General features: G+C 32.9%; 3 protein-coding genes and 1 pseudogene across 5 annotated transcripts; 1 reads left to right on the top strand and 3 right to left on the bottom strand.

Annotated features, from left to right (window-relative positions):
• Positions 1-1192: 1192 nt before the first annotated feature.
• LOC118036498 (uncharacterized) lies at positions 1193-2239 on the bottom strand (annotated as a pseudogene).
• Positions 2240-7636: 5397 nt separating this feature from the next.
• On the top strand, positions 7637-9709 carry LOC118036398 (E3 ubiquitin-protein ligase SIRP1). Its single transcript, XM_035042074.2, has 2 exons — positions 7637-8021; positions 8519-9709. The coding sequence occupies exon 2, from the start codon at positions 8529-8531 to the stop codon at positions 9549-9551; it is 1023 nt and encodes a 340-aa protein (XP_034897965.1). The 5' UTR covers positions 7637-8021; positions 8519-8528; the 3' UTR covers positions 9552-9709.
• Positions 9710-9918: 209 nt separating this feature from the next.
• Positions 9919-12879, bottom strand: LOC118036397 (pyruvate kinase, cytosolic isozyme). Its single transcript, XM_035042073.2, has 3 exons — positions 12339-12879; positions 11061-11522; positions 9919-10876 (listed from the first exon to the last, which is right to left on the bottom strand). Exons 1-3 carry the CDS (start codon positions 12591-12593, stop codon positions 10061-10063), a joined length of 1533 nt encoding a protein of 510 aa, XP_034897964.1. The 5' UTR covers positions 12594-12879; the 3' UTR covers positions 9919-10060.
• A 2840-nt stretch (positions 12880-15719) lies between these two features.
• On the bottom strand, positions 15720-23124 carry LOC118036399 (glucosidase 2 subunit beta). 3 transcript variants are annotated; one of them, XM_035042076.2, is made up of 14 exons: positions 22913-23124; positions 22698-22811; positions 22061-22156; positions 20752-20991; positions 19959-20131; positions 18904-19120; positions 18598-18702; positions 18411-18512; positions 18250-18307; positions 18056-18124; positions 16845-16932; positions 16427-16488; positions 16260-16311; positions 15720-16177 (listed from the first exon to the last, which is right to left on the bottom strand). In XM_035042076.2, the coding sequence occupies exons 1-14, from the start codon at positions 23019-23021 to the stop codon at positions 16112-16114; spliced, it is 1551 nt and encodes a 516-aa protein (XP_034897967.1). In that variant the 5' UTR covers positions 23022-23124; the 3' UTR covers positions 15720-16111. The 3 variants fall into 3 exon arrangements, with proteins under 3 accessions (XP_034897967.1, XP_034897966.1, XP_034897968.1); XM_035042075.2 differs by having other exon boundaries at positions 18904-19126; positions 22913-23122; XM_035042077.2 differs by lacking the exon at positions 18598-18702 and having other exon boundaries at positions 18904-19126; positions 22913-23122.
• Positions 23125-23221: the final 97 nt, after the last annotated feature.

Here is a 23221-nt window from a genome sequence, read left to right as displayed (position 1 = left end):
TGAATAATCGTTCACAAATAAGCATCTCAAGTAGATGGCAAGAAATAAATAGAGAAGTCGGTAAATTTATTGAATTTGTTACTCAAATTAAAAATCGTCAGCAAAGTGGAATGACCGAAGAATCAAGGGTCATGTTAATATTCATTTCTATGTTAAATTGTTTAACATATATTTTAACATTATTTTATTTATTTATTTATTTACCAGATTAATGATGCTCGGCAAATGTATGCTTCTTGCGTTGGCAAATGATTTCAACTAGAACATTGTTGGGTTATCTTAAGAAAAGAACCTAAATGACAATTTGAGCGTGTAAGTCAACATCAAAGATCAAACAAGAAACAAAAAAGACATGTCAATGCAAGTTCGGTTTCATCAACTCCATCTACCCCTAATTCTGTTAGTTTAGGAGAATATAGTGAACCATTGATTTATCAAGATAGACCAATCGGTCAGAAGGCTGCAAAGAAACGACTTAAACATAGACAAGGAAAAGATAGAGTTGGGGATGTAGCTGTAACGAATTTCTTATAACAATTTAGGGATACTCTAGTAGAAATTGAGGATTAGAAGAAACAAGACAAGAAAATTATGTTAGAGCAACAAGCCATGATGATTCAACAAAGTGAAGAGAAACAAAAATTGGACAGGATTGAGAAAGAATAACAAATTATGAAAATGAATATTTCTATTTTGGATCCAATTTCTGTAGCGTATTTTCAAAATAGAAAGTTAGAAATTATGAAAAAGAGGGGTTTTAATTTTTAATTAACTTTGATTCATTTATTGTAATGTAATGTATTTTTAATTAAATATGTAGAAAATTCTTGGTTATTTTAAATATATTGTTATGAAATTGATATCAATTCATAATACTTTTTTGAAGTTCCTCTAACACTTAACAATAATAAATAGGATTAATTAACTTAAAAGATAACAACCATAATGAAAAAAAAAACAAAAAAAACTTGAAAATTATGATAACATAAGAAGTTCAAATCTAAAGATTCTACTCGTTGCCATATTGTTTCCATAAATGTTCAATCAAATCTTCTTGTAGTTGAGAGCTAGTTGCTCTATCCCTAATTCGATTATGAGTTTGAAGAAAATCATGTAATTCTGGTATTTCACCATGTGACACTGATATAAAGGAATTGACTTCATGTTCATGGTTAAATTCAAGGTTCATTGCTCATTCATCCTCAATAATCATATTATACATTATTATACAAGCTTTCATAATATATGCAAGAGTTTCTTCATCCCAGTATCGAACAGGTCCACGTACAATTACAAAACGAGATTGGAGCACCCCAAATGCCCGCTCCATATCTTTTCTTGCAGACTCTTGCTTGCTTGCAAAATATTTTCTCTTTGCTCCTAATGGTTTTGGGATTGTCTTAACAAAGATTGACCAATTAGGATAAATCTCATTTGCTAAATAATATCCCATTGTATATTCATGCCCATTAATTGTATAATTGACAGGAGCAGTACGACATTCAGCAAGTGCATCAAAGATAGGTGACCGATCAAGAACATTAATATCATTTAATGATCCAGGCATTCCAAAAAAGGCATGCCATATCCAAAGATCTTGTGAAGCCACCGCCTCTAGAATTATAGATGGTTCACGACAATGACCAGTATACATCTCATGGCATGCAATTGGGCATTTCTCCCATTTCCATTGCATACAGTCAATGCTCCCTAACATCCCTGGAAATCCACGCTGCTCTCCAATTGATAATAATCGACAAATATTGGTCTTATTTGGTGCCCTTAGATACCAATCACCAAAAACTTCTACGATTGCTTTGACGAAAGCTCTAAGACTTTCTATCGTAGTGGTTTCTTCAATTCGAAGATATTCATCAGTAAGATCTGCAGGAATACCATATGTAAGTATTCTGCGAGCTGCAGTTACCTTTTGAAGGCAAGATAAACCAAAAACACCAAGAGCATCTGTCCTTTGTTTGAAATATGGATTATGAGCTTCCACTGCATTTGTGATCTGAAGAAAAAGACGACGATTCATCCTAAATCTTATTCGAAATTGACTTTAAGTGAATTTAGGATTTTCTGCAAAATAATCATTATATAACCTTAACTGACCTTCCTTTCTATTACGATTGACAATATTATGACCAGGAATAGAGCCACGATACCCTGTTATCCGCCCTTGATTATTCGATTCTTCTTCAGCAACCACAACAGTAGCAACTTGAAAAGCAAACATAGGAGTGTCATCATCAAAATCAAAAGCATCATAAAAATTAAAATTAGAATAATTCATGATGAATTATAATAAAATATAACAAACATAGGAGAGAAGAAAATGATGAGAAACAAATGTTAAGGTATTTGAGAATATTTATAGATGGATTATTTTTTTGAATTGTAAAATCTTAGAATGTTGGCGGTAATTTTTTTTAAAATTTAAAACGTTGGGGGTTATGTTGGCAGTCATTTTTTTCAAAGTTTGAATTTGAATTTAATTTTAAAAAATTAAATTTTTAACAATAACATATAAAACTTAAAATTAAAAATATTCATATAAATAAATTTTAAATTATATCTTTTAACTTTCATATTACTTCATTAATTTTATATTACTTTTATAAATTACTCATATTGATTATATAATTAATAACATCATAATTATATTATATATAAAAAGCTATATTTACACTATTTAAAAAGCTATTTTTTTTCATTTGGCTCTTCATTGTAGCATTTTCCATTGGAGATGCTCTTAGTGAATAACCCTTTTTGTATAAATATATTTTTTGCCCTTCTCTTTCTTTATTTTATTTTTATATATATCATTTTTTATTTCAAGTCTTAATTATAAATTCTTTTATGCTTAGTGCTAACTACATGTGTGAAATACTATAAACACATTGCAATATCAATTATAATTAAAAACAAATAATTATATGCTTTCAAAAGTATATTTTTTTGAAATAATTGATCTCATTCCGTGAATATTTGTAATATTTATAAAAATTTAGTTTAATCTAAGATATCTAATTTGTTTGGATTAAAAAAAATTAAATACATTGAATCTATATTTTATAAAATATTAAAAATTAAGTTGAATGTAATTTATGTATAATCACAGCCATGAACACCCCTAATCAGCATATTCACACCTTTTCTTTGTGGTTGTATCCATTGTTTTGTCTCTATTTTTCTCATTATATCAATTCTACTGGGATGCAAATATTGACACGTATACCTAAAATAAATCCCCGCTAGCTTTAATTATAGAAAATAATTGATGATTATAAATTTAGAGTATGTTTGAAATATTTTTGAATTGTGATTTTTTTTTTTAAATTATAATTCAAAATTTTTTTTATATACAATTAACTTACAAAAAAATACTTGAAATTACTTTAAATAGAAATATGTTTCATATATCAACGTAGAGTATGACTCAAGTATTTTTTTATCCTTGTTTTAATTGTTTTTATTTTGAATTTTAATTTTCAACATTGGATTAATATTTTGTTTTGATTTATTTTCTATTGGGTTATCCATGTCTCATGACCCATGTTTGACAAATTAATCCGAATTGACTCAGCTTTTTTTTTTTAGTTAAATTTTATTTATATTTCATCCTTCAACATTGGGTTGATTGAGAATTAGATTTAATAATTTTTTTTATTTTCTTGTTGTTAGGTTATTAGGGTTTCATAACCTAAATAATAAATTTAACAAGTTAACCCGAGTTGATTTGAATCGATTTAATATATTGTCATTTCAATATTTTAAAAAAGATATCATCTTATTTTTTTAAAAAAATTAAACTATATTTTTCTTAATTGTCCTTATTGTTTTAAAATTTATCAAGTTAATCAGGTCATATCATATCAATACTTATATAATTAATTTTTTTCCTTAAAAAACACATTAACAATAAGACAATTCTAGTATAAGCTATAATCTAGATATCAAAGTTATAAAGTTCAACTTTTGATTAAAGTCTTGTTTATTTGCTGGAAAGTAGTTTTCTTTTGAAAAGTGAATTCCATGAAAGTAAATTATTTTTCGATGTTTGGTAGTGTAATTGAAAATAAGTTGAAAAATACTTTTCAGTATTTGGTTATGTCATGAAAAATGATTTGGAAAATAACTTATTAATATATTTTTTTTAAGTTTATTAAAATAATGATGAACAAATCTTACAAATTAAAAAGTTGAATGAGAATAAAATTGAAAAAAGAATATAATTTCATAAATTATCTCAAATAAAATAAATAATAATCAAAATAATAGAGATCAAATCTAACAAATAAAAAATTTGAAAGATGAAGAAATTAAAATAATAATAATTACCATTTTATAAATTATTTCAAATAAAATAAGTAACAATCAAAAGAATGAGGATCAAATTTGATAGATAAAAAATTTTAATTTAAAAATGATAAGAAAAAAACAAATAAAAATTATAAAAATGAGGACCAAAGTTAATATAAAAATTAAATTCTAAGGGATGAAATTGAAAAAAAATATTCAAAACAAAATATATATAATAATCAAAAGTTTGAGGACCAAATTTAATATAATCAGCAAATAATATAATATTTCTAAATTTTTTACAACTTTCAAAAAATATTTTCCATTTAAAATAAAAAAAAATACTTTTTCAGGATATCACTTTCCATCAAACAAACGCCTCCTAAATAAAAGAGTTTTGCTCGATTTTATAACAAAATTAAAAAATTATTTATAACAAAAAATATTTGTAATTGTTTTTAGTAAAAAAGGAACATGGATCTATTTATAAAAATCATATCAAACACAATCTTAATTTATGGTTTTTGAATTATAATTTTTTATTTTGAGTTATAATTGAAAAATTAAGTTTCATAAACAACTTATTAAAAAAATTTATTCATTCTGAAATATTCATCCATGATAAGTTTTTAAACTACTTGATGGCCGAAATTACATGGACCACTGTTAGGTACGCCCTCTCACCAATGATTGATAAAACTGATATAGGATGGATAATTGAGTATAAATAAAATGATTCATGTAACAAACATTTTACTCGGCTTGCATTATTGCGACCGGTGATAAAAAAGTTGGTAAAAAAGTATAGGGCATCTATAGCATAGGGTATTATTCTAGTAGACAAAATATCGAACTAGAGCAATGTAAATGCAATAATATTACAAATAAAATTAAAATTCATCATCATTTTATTATAGATTGTTTACAATGCAATGATTAAACAAGTAAACGTAGAATCATATTTATTTTATAGTGGAATTACTGTCGTGCCATTAAAAAAACAAAACATAACTAATGTCTAAGGGTGCTTTTTGGATTTTCATATTTTTTGTACAGTTTAATTATCGCATAACTCTTGTGGTCGACTATTTTTTGCCTAAGATCAAGGGGTATTTTGGGTTTTTTAACTTTGGTTTTCTTGAAATGATCTCATGGGATCAATGGTGTTTTGGCCTGTGTATAATTCAGAAAAAATAGTTGGCATGTGTAAAGTAAACATCAACAAGTGAGAGGCGCCTGCACCCTTTAGACAGCGTATATGATGCCTCATGATAACCATTGGTAGCCTTTCGCGATAGCATCCAAAGCATCATGCCACCTCTATATAGTGGGGTGACGCGTGTTGGTCTCCATAGCACAGAGAAGCTCTTGCATTTTTCTCCTCCCCTCTTTTTTCTTTCTCCCTCACCTCAAAAGGTGTGTTGGCCTTGCAAAGTTCAAAGTGATCTTCAATAATTTAATTGTATCAAATTTGATTTTTTTTTCAATTTTATCCCTTGACATTTGATTTTTTATGGTTTTTTTTTTATAATCAAATTTGATCCATATTCTTTTTTTTTTTTTTTTTTTTAATCAATTTTTTAATTGGATTTTATTTTTTCAATTTAATCTCTAATAATTTGATTTTAATTTTATTTTTTTTTTGTTAAATTTGATCTTCATTCTCATGATTGCAATTCTTCTTATTTTGAGTTATCTTCTTAATTAATTATTATTTTTTTATATAATTTCATCGTTTATTGTTTAATTTCATTGAATTTTTATATCATATTTGATGTTTAGTTTTTGTATCATGCTTTTAAAATCCAACACGGGAGTGAACTCTTATCATGTTCTATGTCGAGGGTTAGGAATCATCTTTGTCAAAGACATTATTGTTGGACTAATTGTGTAATTCTTATTTATAGGTCAGGTTAAGGAAAGGCTAAAATTGTAGTACATGGAAGGGACTATATCGAATTAATGATGGATAACTGCCATGACTCTTATTAATTCTCTTACTTGATTATTGTGTATGATGTGATCAATGTGTGTAAGGTTTTAACATTATTTTATATGTATTATGTTGATATATTAATTAAACCATAAAGAAAGATAATATCATGTGAGCCAATTAGGAGAATATAAAATGTGACTCATATGAATGAGATAATTAATATCAATGCTAAAATCTTATTGGTCAATTTAAAGAAGAGTTTTTTTTATTTAATAACCGGATGAATGTCTTATATAAAAAGTCTATTAACATTAAAATTACACGAAGGACTCCAATATCTCAAATGACTTGATATGAATCAAGGTACACTTTCTTTAAATATTTATTTGAATATAAAAATTATAAAATTCTAAGATCATGACATTATAATTTTTAATTGCTTACAATCTCATCCAACTTTATATAACAACTTCTTCCCTTCACCTCTCAGCCTCTTCATCTCTGAAATGCCAACGCATAGAACGAGTTGACGAAAATACAAACCACTCAAAAGAAATTTCAAAGAGGACGAAGTTATGAAACAAAATATAAAATGACTTGAAGGCCCAGTGATAGAAAGGAGTTGAATTGATGTCCGGAGAGAGGCTGCCGGTGCTGCATTTGGCAAAGCATGATGAAATGGATGATAGCTTTCGAGGAGGGAGGGAGACCTTTCTGACTCAGAACATCCCTGAAAAGTAGAAGACTTCGACAAATGAAAAGGGAAAAAAATCTTTGCAAATAAAACATATCTTGAGCATAAATTAGAGAGAAGCATTTTAGCAAACTAGTATTTAGAGTAATAGATCTCTGTTTTGATGCTCCTATTCTGCTGATATAATTTTGGCTGAAATTTGATGGATTTCTTGAATTATTCTCCCAGCTGATCTTCTGCCATGCTGTTGAACATATGCACTGCTTTTTTTTCTGGGAAGAGTTGTTCTTGCTGGGCTGGAGAGCTGCAAGTGCCTTCACAAGTCTGTTCTTCAACTTGAGGCCTGCATATTTGGGTTTTGCACTGTTATTTGATCCATACTTGCGGCTCATCTTGTCCAGTCCTGGTGTTTTGCAGCAACTCTTGAGTCTTGACAAGCTCAAATTGAGACCAAGCATTTGAAATTTAATTTAAAATGTTGGGATTTATCTGTCATTAGTCAATTCTCAATAGATTAACGCGGTGTTAAGCTTTCTCGTGAGAAAACGAATGAACACCAACCAATGGACCACACACTTGGAAGAAAAGCAAACAACAGCAAAACTCAACATAAGAAAATAACAAGCTGCTATTATTTTAATTACCATGATTCATTAAACAAATCATTGAGCAATAAGAATACTAAATCAAGAAGTTGGCAGGTTTAGCGATAAAAAAGAGAGAGCACCATTGCTTTTTTCTCATCTTTCTCTCTACCAACCAGCTAGCTTCATTATTTTCCAACGAACATCAAATCACTAAGATAAAAATCAACACCCACTTCCTCTATCCACAAGGTGCACAGAAGCAATCTTACTTTTATCTGTCCACTCTTGTTTCTGTAGTTAATTTGTTGATAAGTTGCCAGGCTTGAGAATGAGTTGAAGGATGGTAGTGTGTACACACACAAACCAAGCTGCAGTGCTACCTCAAAGATTATAGAATCAGATGACAACTAACCGGAAGATTAATATATAATCAGCTGCCATCTCCTTGTGACAATGCTTGTTAGCGTGTAAGAAACTTCCATATTTCTTCATCCATAAGGTACAGAACATTCTTATATCTCACCCTTTTCTAAAACGAGAAAGGCCGTCTTTTTTTCATCCTACTCTTCCGCTCTCATTTTCAATCTTTGATAATGTTCAATGGAGTTCTAGATTTGATTTGTTGTCTTAATTCTATAGAGATTTGACAGCTTACTTCGTAGTTCTTTTCATGCATGCCTTTGACAGGATTTTGGAGTAGGATTTTTTCAGTCTCGAGGAACAATTGTCTATTCTTTTTCATGACATGAAAGAATAGCGAGTTGTTTCACTCTCTGTTTATTCTGAAAAATACTTGTACACTGTGAAGAGGTTATATGCAATATAAATCATTTTTATCACAATCTTAAATAATAGAGGCAGATTCAATTGGTTCAATCTGTGGTTCATCATATTTTCATCCCCTTTCCTCGGATCCATCAAGAGTTCTTCTTTGTTGCTTGATTCTTCTCCTTATTTATTTTGATTCATTGTTTAGTTTATTTGGCTGTTGTGTAGATAAAGGGAGATGGAAGATGAAATGGTGGATCAGTATTGGTGTCACATGTGTTCTCAGATGGTGAACCCGGTAACGGAAGCTGAGATTAAATGCCCTTTCTGTGAGAGTGGTTTTCTGGAAGAGATGGGCAGCGTGAGAGAAGTCAATAACAATATCTTTGATTTAGGATCAGAACATGCATTCTCTCTTTGGGATACATTCTTGCTGGACCTTATGGGTGGCTTAGGCACTTCTGGTTCAAGTAGAATAGCTCAAGAACATATTAGCAGTACCAGTTCCCAAGATGAAGATGATGAGCTAGACTTTGAGTCCTTACTTCGAAGAAGAGGTAGACTAAGCACATCTTCAGTCCAACGCTTACTTCAAGATCTTCATTTGAGGTCAGAGAACCCTGAAAATGACAGGGAGAGCAGCGGCGGCAGTGGTAGTAGCAGTAGTGTGATCTTGGTCAATCCTTTCAATGAGGAGGCAATAATTCTTCACAGTCCTGATAATATGAACCGACCAGAAAACTCGAGTCAAAACGTGTCAATTTCTTTGCAGGACTATCTTATAGGACCTGATGTGGATTTATTGCTACATCATTTGGCAGAGAGTGGTCCTAACCGATACGGGACTCCTCCAGCAGAGAAAGAAGCAGTTGAAGCAATGCCAACAGTTTCCATTACGCAGAATTTGCAGTGTTCAGTATGCTTGGAAGAGTTCGACATTGGATGTGAAGCGAAGGAGATGCCATGTAAACACAAATTTCATGGAGAGTGTATTGTTCCGTGGCTGGAACTTCATAGTTCCTGCCCAGTTTGCAGGTTCCTAATGCCCTCTGATGATTCCACGACTAGAGTAAGCCAGTCGAGAAGTGACGAAGAGAGAACGGAGAGCAATGATGCTAGGATCATTAATAATGGGAGAAGGTATTGGGTCCCTATCCCATGGCCTTTTGATGGTTTGTTTCCTTTACCAGGATCTCAACATGGTGGCAGTTCTTCATCAACCACCATGCGCGGAAGTGCTTCCTACTCCGATGAAACTTGAACACTTGTGTTCCTAACGTACTTGTGCTTCTTTCATATGTTTCCATGCCTTTCTTCAATGTATTTCCATCTTATCTTAGCAAAATGGTTTCCTGCAAACCGTTTCGTGTATAGAAACAACTTTATGGTTTGAGAAATTGATTGCTTCTGTTGCTGTCTTCTAATTTGTTAATGCTATACTTTATGGAACCCTTTCTCCTTGCGGTGGGATTGGTGCCCAAACTAAACAACTCAACATTGCATTGGCCTCTGGGATTAAACGTTTCTACTACTAAATGGGCTTAGAAAATATTTAAAGAAGCAGAAAGACTAATGGAACGTGGAAAAAACAGATCCCATGCGTCATGTAAGCAGAGCAAAAAATAAAATGCCAAAATTGTGAAGATGCACTCTTCCAATATTCAATTACTCATCATTGATCCAACACCAGTTAAACTAGAGATAAACTAACAAAAAATCAAATGCCTCAAAATCTGTAGAATCTTTCAATTGAATCCGTGCACGATATGATCACTGCTGCACTTGCATGATCTTGATCACAGAAGCAGGGCCAATCTTGTGCAAAGCCACAACCGAGTCTCCTGGCTTGCATAGTCCCTTTATCTTTGCATAATGAAAGGCCTGCTCAATTGTCTCTTCAGTTGACTCACTATTATAAACTTTTCCAGACACTGAGCTCAAAACAGGTATAAGACCCCTGTAAATAAGGCTATGTCTTGCTGGAGCTTCATCACTGCATGACCATGTAAAGAAATCAGTTCGAATCTCTGGAACAATCATTGACAAAATTGGCATGCTTGGTCGGTACTTAGACACCAACTTTGCTGTGGTTCCACCCTTGGTCAGGACTAAAATAAATGCTGCTTTGATGATGTTTGCTGTCCTGACTGCTGAAGAAGCCATACTTTCTAATGGGGTCATAGGTATAGGAGCAGTAACCATGATTGCCTTGAAAAGACGTCCATAATCTATGAAGTTCTCTGCCTCCATGCATATTCTGGACATGGTTTGAACAGCAAGCTCAGGGTAGGCTCCAGCAGCAGTTTCTCCACTGAGCATCACACAATCAGTACCATCGAGAACCGCATTGGCAACATCTGTAGCTTCAGCTCTAGTCGGCCTTGGAGACTTGATCATGGATTCCAACATCTGAGTAGCAGTCACTACAGGCTTTCCTTTTATGTTGGCCTTGTGTATCATCACTTTTTGAGCTAGGAATATTTTCTCAATTGGAATTTCCATTCCCAGGTCACCTCGTGCCACCATAAATGCATCAGAATTTGCAAGAATGTCATCAAAATTAGCAACCCCTTCTTGGTTTTCTACCTGCCAAAATACAAAACCAAAATGTCAATTTGATGATATTTTTGCTTCAAAACTGTAAATCCATTATAGCTCGACATTAGCTATTCATAGCGTGGAGTCAATTTGTAGGCATTTCTGAGTTACCATAGTAATCTGTATCAATCTTAAGAAGTCACTTTTTAGTTATAAAAGAGAAAGTTAGAACCTTTGACATGAGAAGGATGTTCTTTCCATCATCACCTAGCAGCTTCCTGACCTCGGTGAGGTCTGAACCTTTGCGAACAAAGGACAGTGCGATGATGTCAATCTTATTGGGGACACCCCACTTCAGGATATCCTCCTTATCCTTCTCTGTTAAGGTAGGGAGATCAACGACAACTCCAGGAAGATTGACATTCTTCTTCTCACCCAAAACAGCAGAATTCTCACAGCGACAACGGATCAACCCTGCTTCCTTGTCACAAGCCAACACTGTCAGTGAAATTGTGCCATCAGAACACAAAATAACACTCCCTGGCTGGACATCTTCAGCCAGCTTTTTGTAGCTCATGCAGATCATATTCTCATCACCCTTTAAGCTATAATCAGTAGAAATAAGTATCTCTTGACCCTGCTTGAGTTGTACAGGCTTCCCATCCTTCAAGAATCCAGTTCGAATTTCCGGTCCCTGAGCATATCACAATTTAAGAACATTAAAAGTTGGCCAAGTTCCTTGTGTTGCAGCTAGAATTCCGAAACAAATGCCAAAATTCAGCATGATCTTTAAGCCATATTTGAAACCCTCATCATTGAGAATAAAATAAGGTAGCACCTAAGAAAGAAAATATTTGCAAACCAAATCCAATGCCATGCAAGACCAAAGTTGATTCCCTAGGCAGCCTATCCCCCATATGCAATTACACAGTACATGACCAACAATTTTATTTTATTCTTCGAGAAGTAGAGAACTTATTCAGTGGAACTTAACATTAATTCCCTTGTCTCTTTGCATAATTCATTGATTCTACTAAAGCAACAGCAAATGGAAGTTTATACTTAGAATTATGCCTATACACGGGACAGGCCGGGTTGGCCTAAAGAGAACATCAATATTTTCCACAGATAGAAGCACATCAAATTGATGATGGCCACAGAAAGAAGAAGAGTGTTTGCACCCTATATTGCTTTTCTTAATATTTAATAATCAAATCCCAGACCATTAAAAACATAATATTTTGTATCTTTCCTTGGAATTCTTCCTGAAAAACAATATGAATTGAACGAAGAATTTCCTACTTGATCTAGAGCAAATTAATAAAATTCGTTCGTCGAACTGCATGCTTGGGGGATCCAGAATTGCCATTAGTTAATTTCTAATTAAACTAAGTTTAATAACATCGAATCAGTGATATCATGGCAAAGGAACAAAGTCACAGAATTCAAAGGAAAAGAAAAAAAACAGAATCTATAAACAGACGCTAATGCATTAAAGATGAAAATATACCTTGGTGTCCAACATGACAGCACAAAGAATGCCAGTATTGTTCATGGCAGTCCTAAGATTATCAAGGGTTTCCTGATGATAGGCATGAGTTCCATGCGAGAAGTTGAAGCGAGCAACGTTCATGCCAGCCCTCAAAAGCCTCTCAGTCATCTCAACAGACCTTGACTGTGGCCCTAACGTGCATATTATCTTAGTCTTTCTATTCCTCGTGTGCTCCCCTACCATCAAGTTTTGACCACCCAAAATATTCTCCATTCTCGTTAAAACCTTGAAGAAAGCAACAACAGAGATTTTTACTACAAAAGTAGGGGGCGCCTAAAAGGGTTTTTCAAGGGTTTTTGTGCACGACACAGATTGTTAATGACAGGGGCTAAGGTATATATAGGGTTATGGGGTTGTCGTCTTCCTGATGGGATAGTTTACGGGTTTTACTTGCTGGTTACTGCCATTATTTACGGTACCAATAGTTGTACAATTTAAAACCCTTTGTGAATCGGAGATAAAAACAAGAAAAAAAGAATATCATGTTTATTTAATTAATTAGTATGCCTTATGACTCGAGTCAAAAAAGGAAAAAACTGGTAAGATCTTGTTTGGTTTTCTTAGGAAAATATTTTCTTGAGGGACAAACAAAGATATATTAAATAGGAATTATGGGTTTCCCAAGAACATTAAATATGATGAGCTGTTTTATTTTAGTTGTCAATACAATTAATGTGGAGTAAAGTTCTATTCTATATATATATATATATATATATATATATATATATATTATATATATATATATATATATCAACCATAATTGGAATTTTTTAAATTAATTTTTAAGTTGCTTGGTAGCCGCTTTGACCTCCATCATAAACAAGAGAGAAAGGAATGAGGAAAACTTGGGAATCCATTATATTTCTTTCCAAGTTGTTTGGATGGCAAGAAAGAGGAAATAATAATAATAATAATAATAATAATAAAGCACAAAGAATATAATCAAACCCTATTTAGAGCTAATTTATTTTTATATTTTAAAATTTTAAAAATATATATTATTTTTTTTTATTTTAAATTAATTTTTTTTATATATTTTCATATCATTTTAATACAATAATATTAAAAATATTTTTTTAAAAAATGCAAAAATTATTGTAATATATTTTTAAATAAAAAAAAATACTTTAAAATACATCAACATCACACGCTAAAACAGTCAATCAGCCAATTAAAACCCATTAATTTCAAGAATAGCAATGATTAGTGGCATCATGTGGCATGTGCTGCACCAAGAAGCTAAAGAAGCATAAGGTACAATCCCCTCTAAAGGCATCGCCATGTATCCACCGTCCATTATTATACCCTCTCTGTTAGTGGCTTGTATTAACTTGGACCGCTGATTTCCAGAACCATAATATAAAGACAAGTGTTAAATTATAATCCTCTTCCTTGAAAAAATATTTTATTATTGGTGTGGCTGATTTTAACAAAGAAACACCAACTTTCGTGCTGCAAGTCATAGCTACTGCGAATCCAACTTGAGAAAATATTGGTATTTCCCTCTCTGTTAGTGGCTTTTTTTTTTTACATTAAAAATTGATGTTTAGCTAGCACGAGCATGTTTTTAAAAAGAAGAGAAATATGTGACTTTAATTATGCACCATATTAGATTTTGTTTTTATTTTGATCAGATAATGATAAAATTTATAATGATAGCAAGTGGATTGAATTTAGAAAAAAAAATGATAATAAAAAAACATATTTTTGTGAATGAAAACAAATGATATAACTCAATTCTCTATCCATTAAATATGAAAGAACAAAATTGAGTAAAAAAAAAGACAAAAAAAACTAGCTCGAGTCTATTTAAATTAGTATTACAAACTTATAACCTGGGGAATAAAAAAATCACAAGGATAAAAGGAAAAAAAAAATGTCAACCTGCGTTAACTTTTCAAACTTGTAACTTGATGTATTAGATTGGAAACACCTTATTTAGAAAAACCACAAAACTCAATTCCCAACCAATTAAAAGTTAAAGGATTAATTTGGAAAAAAGACTATCAATTACTTGAAAGGATCCAAAATAAAAAATAAATAAATTAAAAGAATGATGATTAAAATTGACACAAAAAATAAAAATAAATTCTTAATTTAAGGGTGAAACTGAAAAGAAAATCAATTCAACAAAAAGCCCAAAATTAAGAGAATGAAAATCAAATTTGAAAAAAAGTATTATATAGCAAATTAGGATGGAATGATGAAATTAAAAAAAAAAACTTCTATAAAAATATCAAGAATAAAGATTGAAATTGAAATACCACCAATAAAAAGGGATAAGCAATACATTTCAAGGGATGAGAGAGAGAGAGAGAGAGAGAGAATAGTCCACCGGAGATAAACCGGACCACCATCATAGACATATGCCACTCCACCAGAAAGAAAATGTAGCAGCGTTTTCAACAACATGACAGAAAAGTATTTTTAGATATGAAAAGGCGCCTCATATGTTGGAGAGTGCATCACCGTACCCCCACTTTATATATATATTTGGTCAAATATTAGATTACTCCTAAACTAACTTGATAATAACAAAAAAAAAAAAAAACAACCTTGTGGAAAAATAAAAAAATCCCTTGATTTCTTTTTTCTTTTGCTTTTAAGAATATTTTAATTGTTTCATTGTACTTTTCAAATTTTTTATATTTGATTAGATACCAAATTTTTCTTGAGCTAGCATTATAATAATAAAAAACTCTTTGTGAAATAGAAAAATGCCCTTGATACTGGTTTTAATTTTTTTTTTGCTTCCAAGTACATTTTAATCGTTTTACTATATAATTAAATAGAAAAAAATTTATTTGTTCCCATCAGTTTGATAATAAAAGATAAAACAAGTAAAAAGATTTCAATACTCAGTGATAAGTAACGTTAAATCTTTTAGGTGAAGAGCCAAAATCACTACTATAATATTCCGATTAACGGTGCAAATAGATTTGGGTTAACACTGTTTTTCTAAGAGGATTGAGCTTCTGTTAATTTCTTGTGGTTCAGGGGGATCTCTGTATAGAAAACCTAGGAAGGGGAAGCTTTCCTTTTTATACTCCCTGATGCCCGGGGCTTGGAAGTGTCCACAGTATCTTAAGGAAGGATGACGCCAGGATTAGTATGAAAAGTCGGTTCCAATACGGTGGCTTCTTCTTCCACTGCAAATTCACGAGAGAGCAATCTCTGAATGCGTGCAAATTAAGCATGGCTAAAGATGTTCAGAAGCATTTCCCCTATTTGGGGCACTTGAAGCTAGCACCCTGCATGTCAATGCATACATTTAAACCACAACTAGCAAGGGATTGGTGCAGATGCAAATATGAAGAATTACAGGTTCACAACTTGCCAGTTTCTAATGTCTCTCTATATAGCCTGAAGAAAAATATTACACTAACAAAATTGACGAACTTTATTACATCCCTCTGAAAATTCAATGCTACTCTATAAAGATGAACAACATCTAGTTCTGGAATTGGTAGATAAATGGGATCCCAACCCAAAACTTGGGTAAAATCTCAAACTAGTTTCTCTGCCGTGGGGAAAATAATCTAAACTGGGAGATTTAGTAAAGGCCTTTGAAAGACATGCACAAAGAACATCATGTAGAAGCTTTGATGCATTGTTTTGGTCCAATACTCGGGGAGATAACTGCATCTCATCATCATAAATAAACTCGGATAGCTTCGGATGGCCACTTTTTGATGCAATATCTGGAGCATTTGCCAATTGATGCACCCAGTTTACAGCTCATCATGGCCACCTTGCAGTTGTTCATTGTACATTGATTCAAGTTTACGCTCAAGTTCCTGTCAGTTCAATTTTCACATTTCAATAAGACAAGGAAAAATAGGAGCAGAGAAAACTGGCTGCTCATTAAATAAAATATACCTCAAGCTTTCCTTCTAGGCAATGGATAGGGGTCGACATCAGAGCTACATATCTGCCATGACGAAGCAAGAGTAAGAAAGCTGAATTTTATGTGACGGTATGTTCACATATATGCATGCAAGCAGGTAAGAGAGGGAGGAGGGAGGGAGGGAGGGAGCGAGACATACTCGCAGCGGCTTGGTTCTTTCACATCGGTCAGTTCTGTTTTCAGTCCACATCTAAGCTTGACCTGTTAAAATGAAAGGACTTGTCAGCAACAATCTTACTCGTAAAAAGACTAGTAAAAATCTATGCCTTAATTAGATACCAGGCGTTTTTGTCATTCGCTGTCACCCAGTTAATTGTTTAGACATACCCATAGAACACACTTTATGACAGGAAAAAAACATAAACAAAAAATATGTTGATTTACTGTCTTCTACACATCACACGGATCCTAAAGTGGTCAGTATATCAAAAGGGATCTAGACAGATCAAATGATCAATAAACTGGAAGAAAAAAAAGTACTTTAGACATATTTAAGATCCAATGTAGCTCCATTTGCCTTAGACAAGAGTTTTAACAAATAATAAGATCTCTCATACCTTTACACTTCTATCAGGTCCATTCCAGCATCCATCACCATTTGAAAACAACATGGTGCCATATGAGTTTTCAAATTTCTCCCATTGCCTGCATAGAGAACAGAAAAGAAAACATGAATCTTCAGTGTATAGACATTAACATGAACAAAGAAGCCAACAAAACTACCCAATCTGACAAGGACTATATTTTTGTTTCTCATCGCTTTTTGAGGGATGTCTTGTTCTTGAATTTTGTATTATTCAGTTCCTTCTTTCTAATACCACTTTTTTTTTATCTAAAAATGACACTAACACGAGTGTATACAGAAACTAGTTCTAGATCCAAAACATAAGTACATACAACACTTTTGACCTCCCCCACCACATCTGCCAGTGTAGGTGTTTTAAGAAGAATTGCTTGAGTATAGTAACCATATGGGATCATTGACTTACTCTACAGCATCGTGCTATCATCACATATTGAGACACATCCTGCATTTTAATGTCTTGCATGAAGACCGGATTGATTTGTGAAATGTAGGTGATGGGAAATGAAGAAAGAGAACAATGGGAACTAGTTGTTACTTTATTCTGAAAAGTAAGTGTATCACTTTGCTTTCAAGTTGAATTCAATAGTTTGTTCCTTCTCCTGTTCATTGTTACAATTCAACTTCTATTAAATTGATTAGGTTATAGCCATACTGCTATGTTTTAAGGCTTGCCTCCATTAGATAGCTGATACCAATATTTCTTCAACTGAAATAAAGTTATCCTTGTATTGAAAGAGCTTTGTAATTTCACCTTCCGACAATTTATCAAAGTTCTGTTCATAAATTTATGCCCTCTGTGTTGATGATTGTGTCGATGGGAAAGAGTCAAACATGTTCCTGGTCACCAGCCTTCCATCCCCTAGTATCATTATGTTTAACTAAACTGCTTAGTCCCTAATCAAACAAGCGCTGAATCATGACTCTGATGAGATATCGATAATTTAAAATCTCTACATAAATGCTAATGTTGATATTTCCTCTTTTGATCTCATTGGCAAGACAACAAAGTTAGCTCCCACTTCACAAAGTTAGCTCCTACTTCCCCAATGGCCTCTTTTTAAAAAGCTGCCATCACCAGCTTAAATTTAAGTACTGACTGCTCAGAGGGCGGAAAACACGTATAGCAACAGAGAACTAATACTGTATGACTAGACAAAGGATAAAAACAGCATGAAGACATACCCTAGTTGAGTTATTTGATAGCCCTCCTCCTGGGATGCATCTTTAAATGGGCAGACTTTATACACGTACCTGGGAGGGGAAAGAAACCAACACCAAAAGCAAAGCCAGTAACGAAGGTAAATTCCCACACATCTTAATTGATATGAGAGCAGGGCAACCATCAACACAGAGAGAAGAGGGGTTTTGAATATTACTTGTCCTGTTTGGTTTCAAAACATTGATCGTAGTAGAAATAGAACTCCTTCTCCATGCCTAGAATTCAAAATTAGATTTGAAGTGAAGAAAATTATCAACCATACGCTGGTAAAAGTATCCTTTAGCTGTTAAATACAAATTCATTGATATACTGACTTACCAAAGTCGTGTTTTAACTTCTCTGTCAAACTTGCTATTCTTTCCTGTATATCAGACAACCTTGTAGTGGAGTCCTCATAATCCTTCCGGACACGATTTGCATCTATTAAGCAAGAGACACACACACACACACTCTCATGCAATTATTAATAACTTAAAAGGTATGCTATATGGAAACCAACACTTGCCTAGTTTATCTAGTGGAGCAGGAAACAAATTAATCGCCTGAAACAGGTTTTGAGCAGCATCCTGTATCTTTTCCAACCAAGATGGGTCATTCAAAATAGTTACTCCTAAAGACATTAGAAAAAGACTCTTACTATGAGAACTTGCGGTATGAAAAAAAAAAAAAGGAGAAAAAAATTTAGCAGAGAGAAGAAAAACAACTGCTTCAAAAGAACAATTGCTAATCTGGTAAATCTTTTTGCACTTATGCCAAACATATATGTGGCACCGGAGTTATTAAGATCATTTCCTTCAGATGATTCCCTTACCATCATTATTGTCATGGTCCTTGTCATCAGTGCCCTCTGGAATCTCATTGTTGCCTTCATGGTTATCTTTACTAGGACTAACTTCCTCAACTTGGTGTTCAGTTTTTTCTCCTGTCCAACGCGAAGCAACAAGGCGACCCAGCTCTTCTCTTAACAACCCCTCTGTGCTTTCAGATCCATCAGTTGGCAATCCCTCAGTATTTTCATATTCATCTTTCTGTTGCTGAGAGCAACGAATACTATTCAGGTTCATGGTGAAACTCAACAATATAAATACAGAAATACTAATTTAAATGGAGAACTTCCAATTTTTTCAATGCTATTACATAGAATTTTCATGTGTTGTTATTACAACTATATGAAACTAAAAAGGAAAAATCAACTCATTGCAGTCCCAGGTAAAGGACATCCTGAATAAGTAATCAACTTGCTTCTCTATTGTTCCCTCCACTGCTCAATTTGATGTTGATTCTTGCAAAAGTGTATCACATATAAAGAAGCAAACTTCATGAGAGACAGGTTAAGGGTACAGCAGTTCAATAGGAAACAGCAAATTGTCCAGGTAATTTCTTTAGCAATTTGAAGTTCACCATCATCAATATCAAATTGCTAATGTACAAGGGTGCTCTTGGCAGTCACAAGAGTTGTATACATAGCTATCTACTATTGGGCTCAACGTGACTGACGTAAATACTATTTATTGCTAATGTACATTGATCATTTAATACTTAAGTGTACAATTGTCAATTTTCTTTTCTCTAACAGTCAAAAGTGATACAAGCAGCTTGGCTTGACAGCTTAAATTATCTTTGAGCCGAACTTGGCTTAGGCTTTTCATTTATTCATATGCCCAAGCAGAGATCAAGCCTCAATAATATTTTACAGCTTGATCTTGTATATAAATTTTCTGTCTGTACACAAATTCAAGCCCTTGAATACCATGAGCAAGTACAGCATGGCTGAGCTCATTTGCAGCTAAGCACAGCAACACACACACAGAGATAGAGGGAGAGAGGGAGAAAGATATTAAAAGGCAGACCTCCATGCTGACTAACCTGATCTACTGAAGGTTCATCGGACAGCCCATTGTTCTCACTATCTAAAGTTGTAGAGCTAGAGCTTTCCTTATGCTCATCATCAGATTTATCGTCAGCAGCCATTTTCATCATCTCTTCCTTTTCTTTCACCAGGCGTTCTTTTTCCTCTGCCTTAATCTGCTCCTTACGTGCTATATAACAGCTCAAATAATAAATGATGGAAGGTAGACGTGAATAATCAGTTACTTGGCTGAAAGGTCACACAACTGCTATATTTAAACAAATTTATAAATTTAAGCATCAACAAGATAGCAAGAAGAAACAGAATTTCTCAATTCTTTAACAGAGCAGAAGCAGAGTCTTAAACAAGTCAGAGTGGAGTGTTTCAATCAAAATACTGCAAGATTATTGAATTATAGATATCTAACAAGGGACTTGCTTTGTTTAAAGAACTGGTTCATTTAAGGTTGCTCTATGAGTTCTCATTGAGACTATGCAATTCAACCTTCAGCATGTTTTCTTTTTTTCTGCAAACTCAGTGTAAATTAGAGCAAATATCAAGCAGGCATGCATAACTATACAATACATACAGATTTATATGTGTAGCCTTTTCATTTTGCTTGGCATATGCACATCTATGTGTTCACCGAATCTGATTAAAAATTCCATAAGGCCATTAGTAGTGGAATTAAAGCTGGAAAATCAAAGAGTAAGGGAAGGGAGGAGAACTTGACAATTAAAAGTGACAGTATGTTAAACAAAATGTTGAAATTGAAGAGAAATTAACCCTTACTAGAAAATGATGAATTACCTTTAAGATTTTTAACAAGCCCTTTAAGACTCTTTTCATTGTTTTTCAGTTTTGATAGTTCTTCTTTATCTTTCACTATTGCTTGTTTTGCTTGCTCAACTTCCTTTTTCCTTATGGTGACACCTTCTTTATAAATGTCAATTTTTTTCTTTAGCTTGTCTCTGGTCACTTTGCCAGCCTCCCAGCATGTATTTGGACACTTCACTTCCCCGTCATACTCATCACTTCCATCACAGCAATCTGCTCATTTTATTTTATAATACAGAATGGTCAATAAAAGAAATTTCAACAATTAAAAGGTTTATATTCAGTGTACACAAACACCTAGAGAATTCTGAAGTCAATCTACAAAGAAAGGGATATAAAGATTCTCAAACTGAACTAAATTTTCAAAAGTACTGTTGATGGTAAGCATCCTCCAAATTAACACAGCAGAAGGAAAAACAAACTAAAGTGCATTCTAATCTTTCCTGAATATCAGCAAGGGAAACACCACTAAAAGCCCTTGAAGCAGTACACCACAAGGACACTTCCCGATCAATGAATTAACTAAAAAGGACCTTTAAACATGCAAACATTAAGAAAAAAACACCGCCATAAAAAACAGACGAAACAATTTTACTGGTTTATTAATAAAAATGGTAGTGTTAATGAAGACATGAAAACAGGAAAGAAAAGGGAGGCACGAGCTTCTGGTATGTTGAGAAATTCTCAGACCCTGGTTGACATCCAGACCATGTTTTCAAGCCCAGAGGGAGGTGCAGAAGTGGCAGAATTTATAAAGGAATCAATTTCTCACCAGAACAAAAGAGATTATCAACATGGTTTATTAATAATTACAGATGCTGAATATTCCGAAGAGATTTTTGTAATCATGTGGCATGAACACATTTCTAAAGTTAGATGCCAGTCATCAAACAGCGAAAAAGCAACATGCCATCTAAGGTTTCCACTGAAGAATTCCAACTAGCATAGGCTGTACAAATCCATCTTCATCTGTTGGTCCTGTCTAGGATCTTTTAAGCATTCACCATTAAGTCCTAGTCAATAAATATTTTATTCATTATCTCAAGCCAGTAGACATGTTTTCTTGCTATTCAACTTATACCAAATCAGTCAGTCTCACATGTTCTTTTGTCTTTACAGAAGGACACTCCAGGAGCATCCAAGTCTTTACATGAAATATGAATGTACGCAGACGAGCTTGCATGAGACTTGATAGCTTTAACTTAAACAGCATAACTATATGTGCTTACAAACTGGAAAAAATAAAAAAAGAAAAAAAATTCACAAACATAACCCATCTTACCGCAGATTCCATCATTCACTTTTGAAGAATGTAATGAAACAGGAAGGTGTCCCACATTCACACAGTAGAACTTTCCATGTGGGCATGCTGATGTTCCTGCAACGAACACAGCAATTGAAAAACAATTTTCAGCTAGGAAATATAATTCCTACAAAAGATATCACACACAATTTGCATACCATAAAATCTTTCAAAAATATAAGAAACAAACAAAACCATTACCGTTACAAAAGCTATATGGTAATGAATTCTACAAAAGTTTGCAGTCACCAGAGAGCCTTAAGTAAATAATAATCCATCATTTTGCAAACTTAAAAAAATTAAATAATACCCCAAATTCAAGTATCTACCTTAAATTTAAGAACTTTCTATAATTATAAAGCAAGCCCATTTCCAGTATCACATTACCATCATGAACACAATACCCATCATTTCAATTACAAAAAAAAAAACTAAATGCAAGTGTATACATGTAAGACTCAAGAACATTCCAACTAGTTTCTGCAATTATGCACCAAACCCATCTTTAGGGTCACATTACTCAAAATAAATAAAAAATCCCAATAATAAACCCATTTAAAAAAACAATCAAACAAAAACTAAAACTAAAACAACAAAGAGAAAGGAGAGAATATACCTGGCTCGTCAGTCCCATCAGGACAATCACAGAAATCATCATTAAGTTGAGCTCTAGTGAACTTCTTGGATCCATTCCTACACTTTATAGTCTCTGTTTTGAAGTAATTCTCATCTGGGTCCAAATTACACCATCATTTCATGAACTCAAAAATCAAAACAAATTAAAGAAAACGCAATTTTATAAACGAAAAGAAGAGGTACAAGCATAGGTACCTTGAGGGGCAACTCCAAGGAGGGAAATGAAAGATGATTTGGTTGAAGAAATCAGAGAGAAATTGGTAATTAAAAGAGAGAATAATAAGAAAAGGATGTTAACTTTCATAATTTTGGTAATGCGTATATAGTTTATGTGCTGTTTATTTATTTTGCTGAAACTCAGGTTTTGTATCTTCTTTTCCTTTTCTTGTTTAGCTCTCGACAGATCCATTAAACCTCATTTTTATCACTAATAAATTATCTAATTCTCAATTTCATCTCAAATATATTAGTTTTGTCAAATTTATCCTTTCATGTTTTTGTTTA

The sequence above is a fragment of the Populus alba genome, chromosome 13, assembly GCF_005239225.2.
Source record: "Populus alba chromosome 13, ASM523922v2, whole genome shotgun sequence".
Lineage (NCBI taxonomy): Eukaryota > Viridiplantae > Streptophyta > Magnoliopsida > Malpighiales > Salicaceae > Populus > Populus alba.
Note: the sequence above shows the minus strand (reverse complement) of the source record. Positions and strands in the feature narration are given on the sequence as shown.

What these genes read in the sequence shown, in the direction of transcription:
- LOC118036398 (XM_035042074.2), top strand. Translation starts at nt 8,529, where the DNA reads ATGGAAGATGAAATGGTGGATCAGTATTGGTGTCACATGTGTTCTCAG.
- LOC118036397 (XM_035042073.2), bottom strand. Translation starts at nt 12,593, where the DNA reads ATGGAGAATATTTTGGGTGGTCAAAACTTGATGGTAGGGGAGCACACG. An exon ending in CTGTCATGTTGGACACCAAG is followed by an intron (nt 11,523 to 12,338) that starts GTATATTTTCAT and finishes TGATATGCTCAG; the next exon opens with GGACCGGAAATTCGAACTGG. An exon ending in ACATCCTTCTCATGTCAAAG is followed by an intron (nt 10,877 to 11,060) that starts GTTCTAACTTTC and finishes GTATTTTGGCAG; the next exon opens with GTAGAAAACCAAGAAGGGGT.
- LOC118036399 (XM_035042075.2), bottom strand. Translation starts at nt 23,021, where the DNA reads ATGAAAGTTAACATCCTTTTCTTATTATTCTCTCTTTTAATTACCAAT. An exon ending in GAAGTTAAAACACGACTTTG is followed by an intron (nt 18,308 to 18,410) that starts GTAAGTCAGTAT and finishes TTTGAATTCTAG; the next exon opens with GCATGGAGAAGGAGTTCTAT. An exon ending in AAAGAACCAAGCCGCTGCGA is followed by an intron (nt 16,312 to 16,426) that starts GTATGTCTCGCT and finishes TCGTCATGGCAG; the next exon opens with ATATGTAGCTCTGATGTCGA.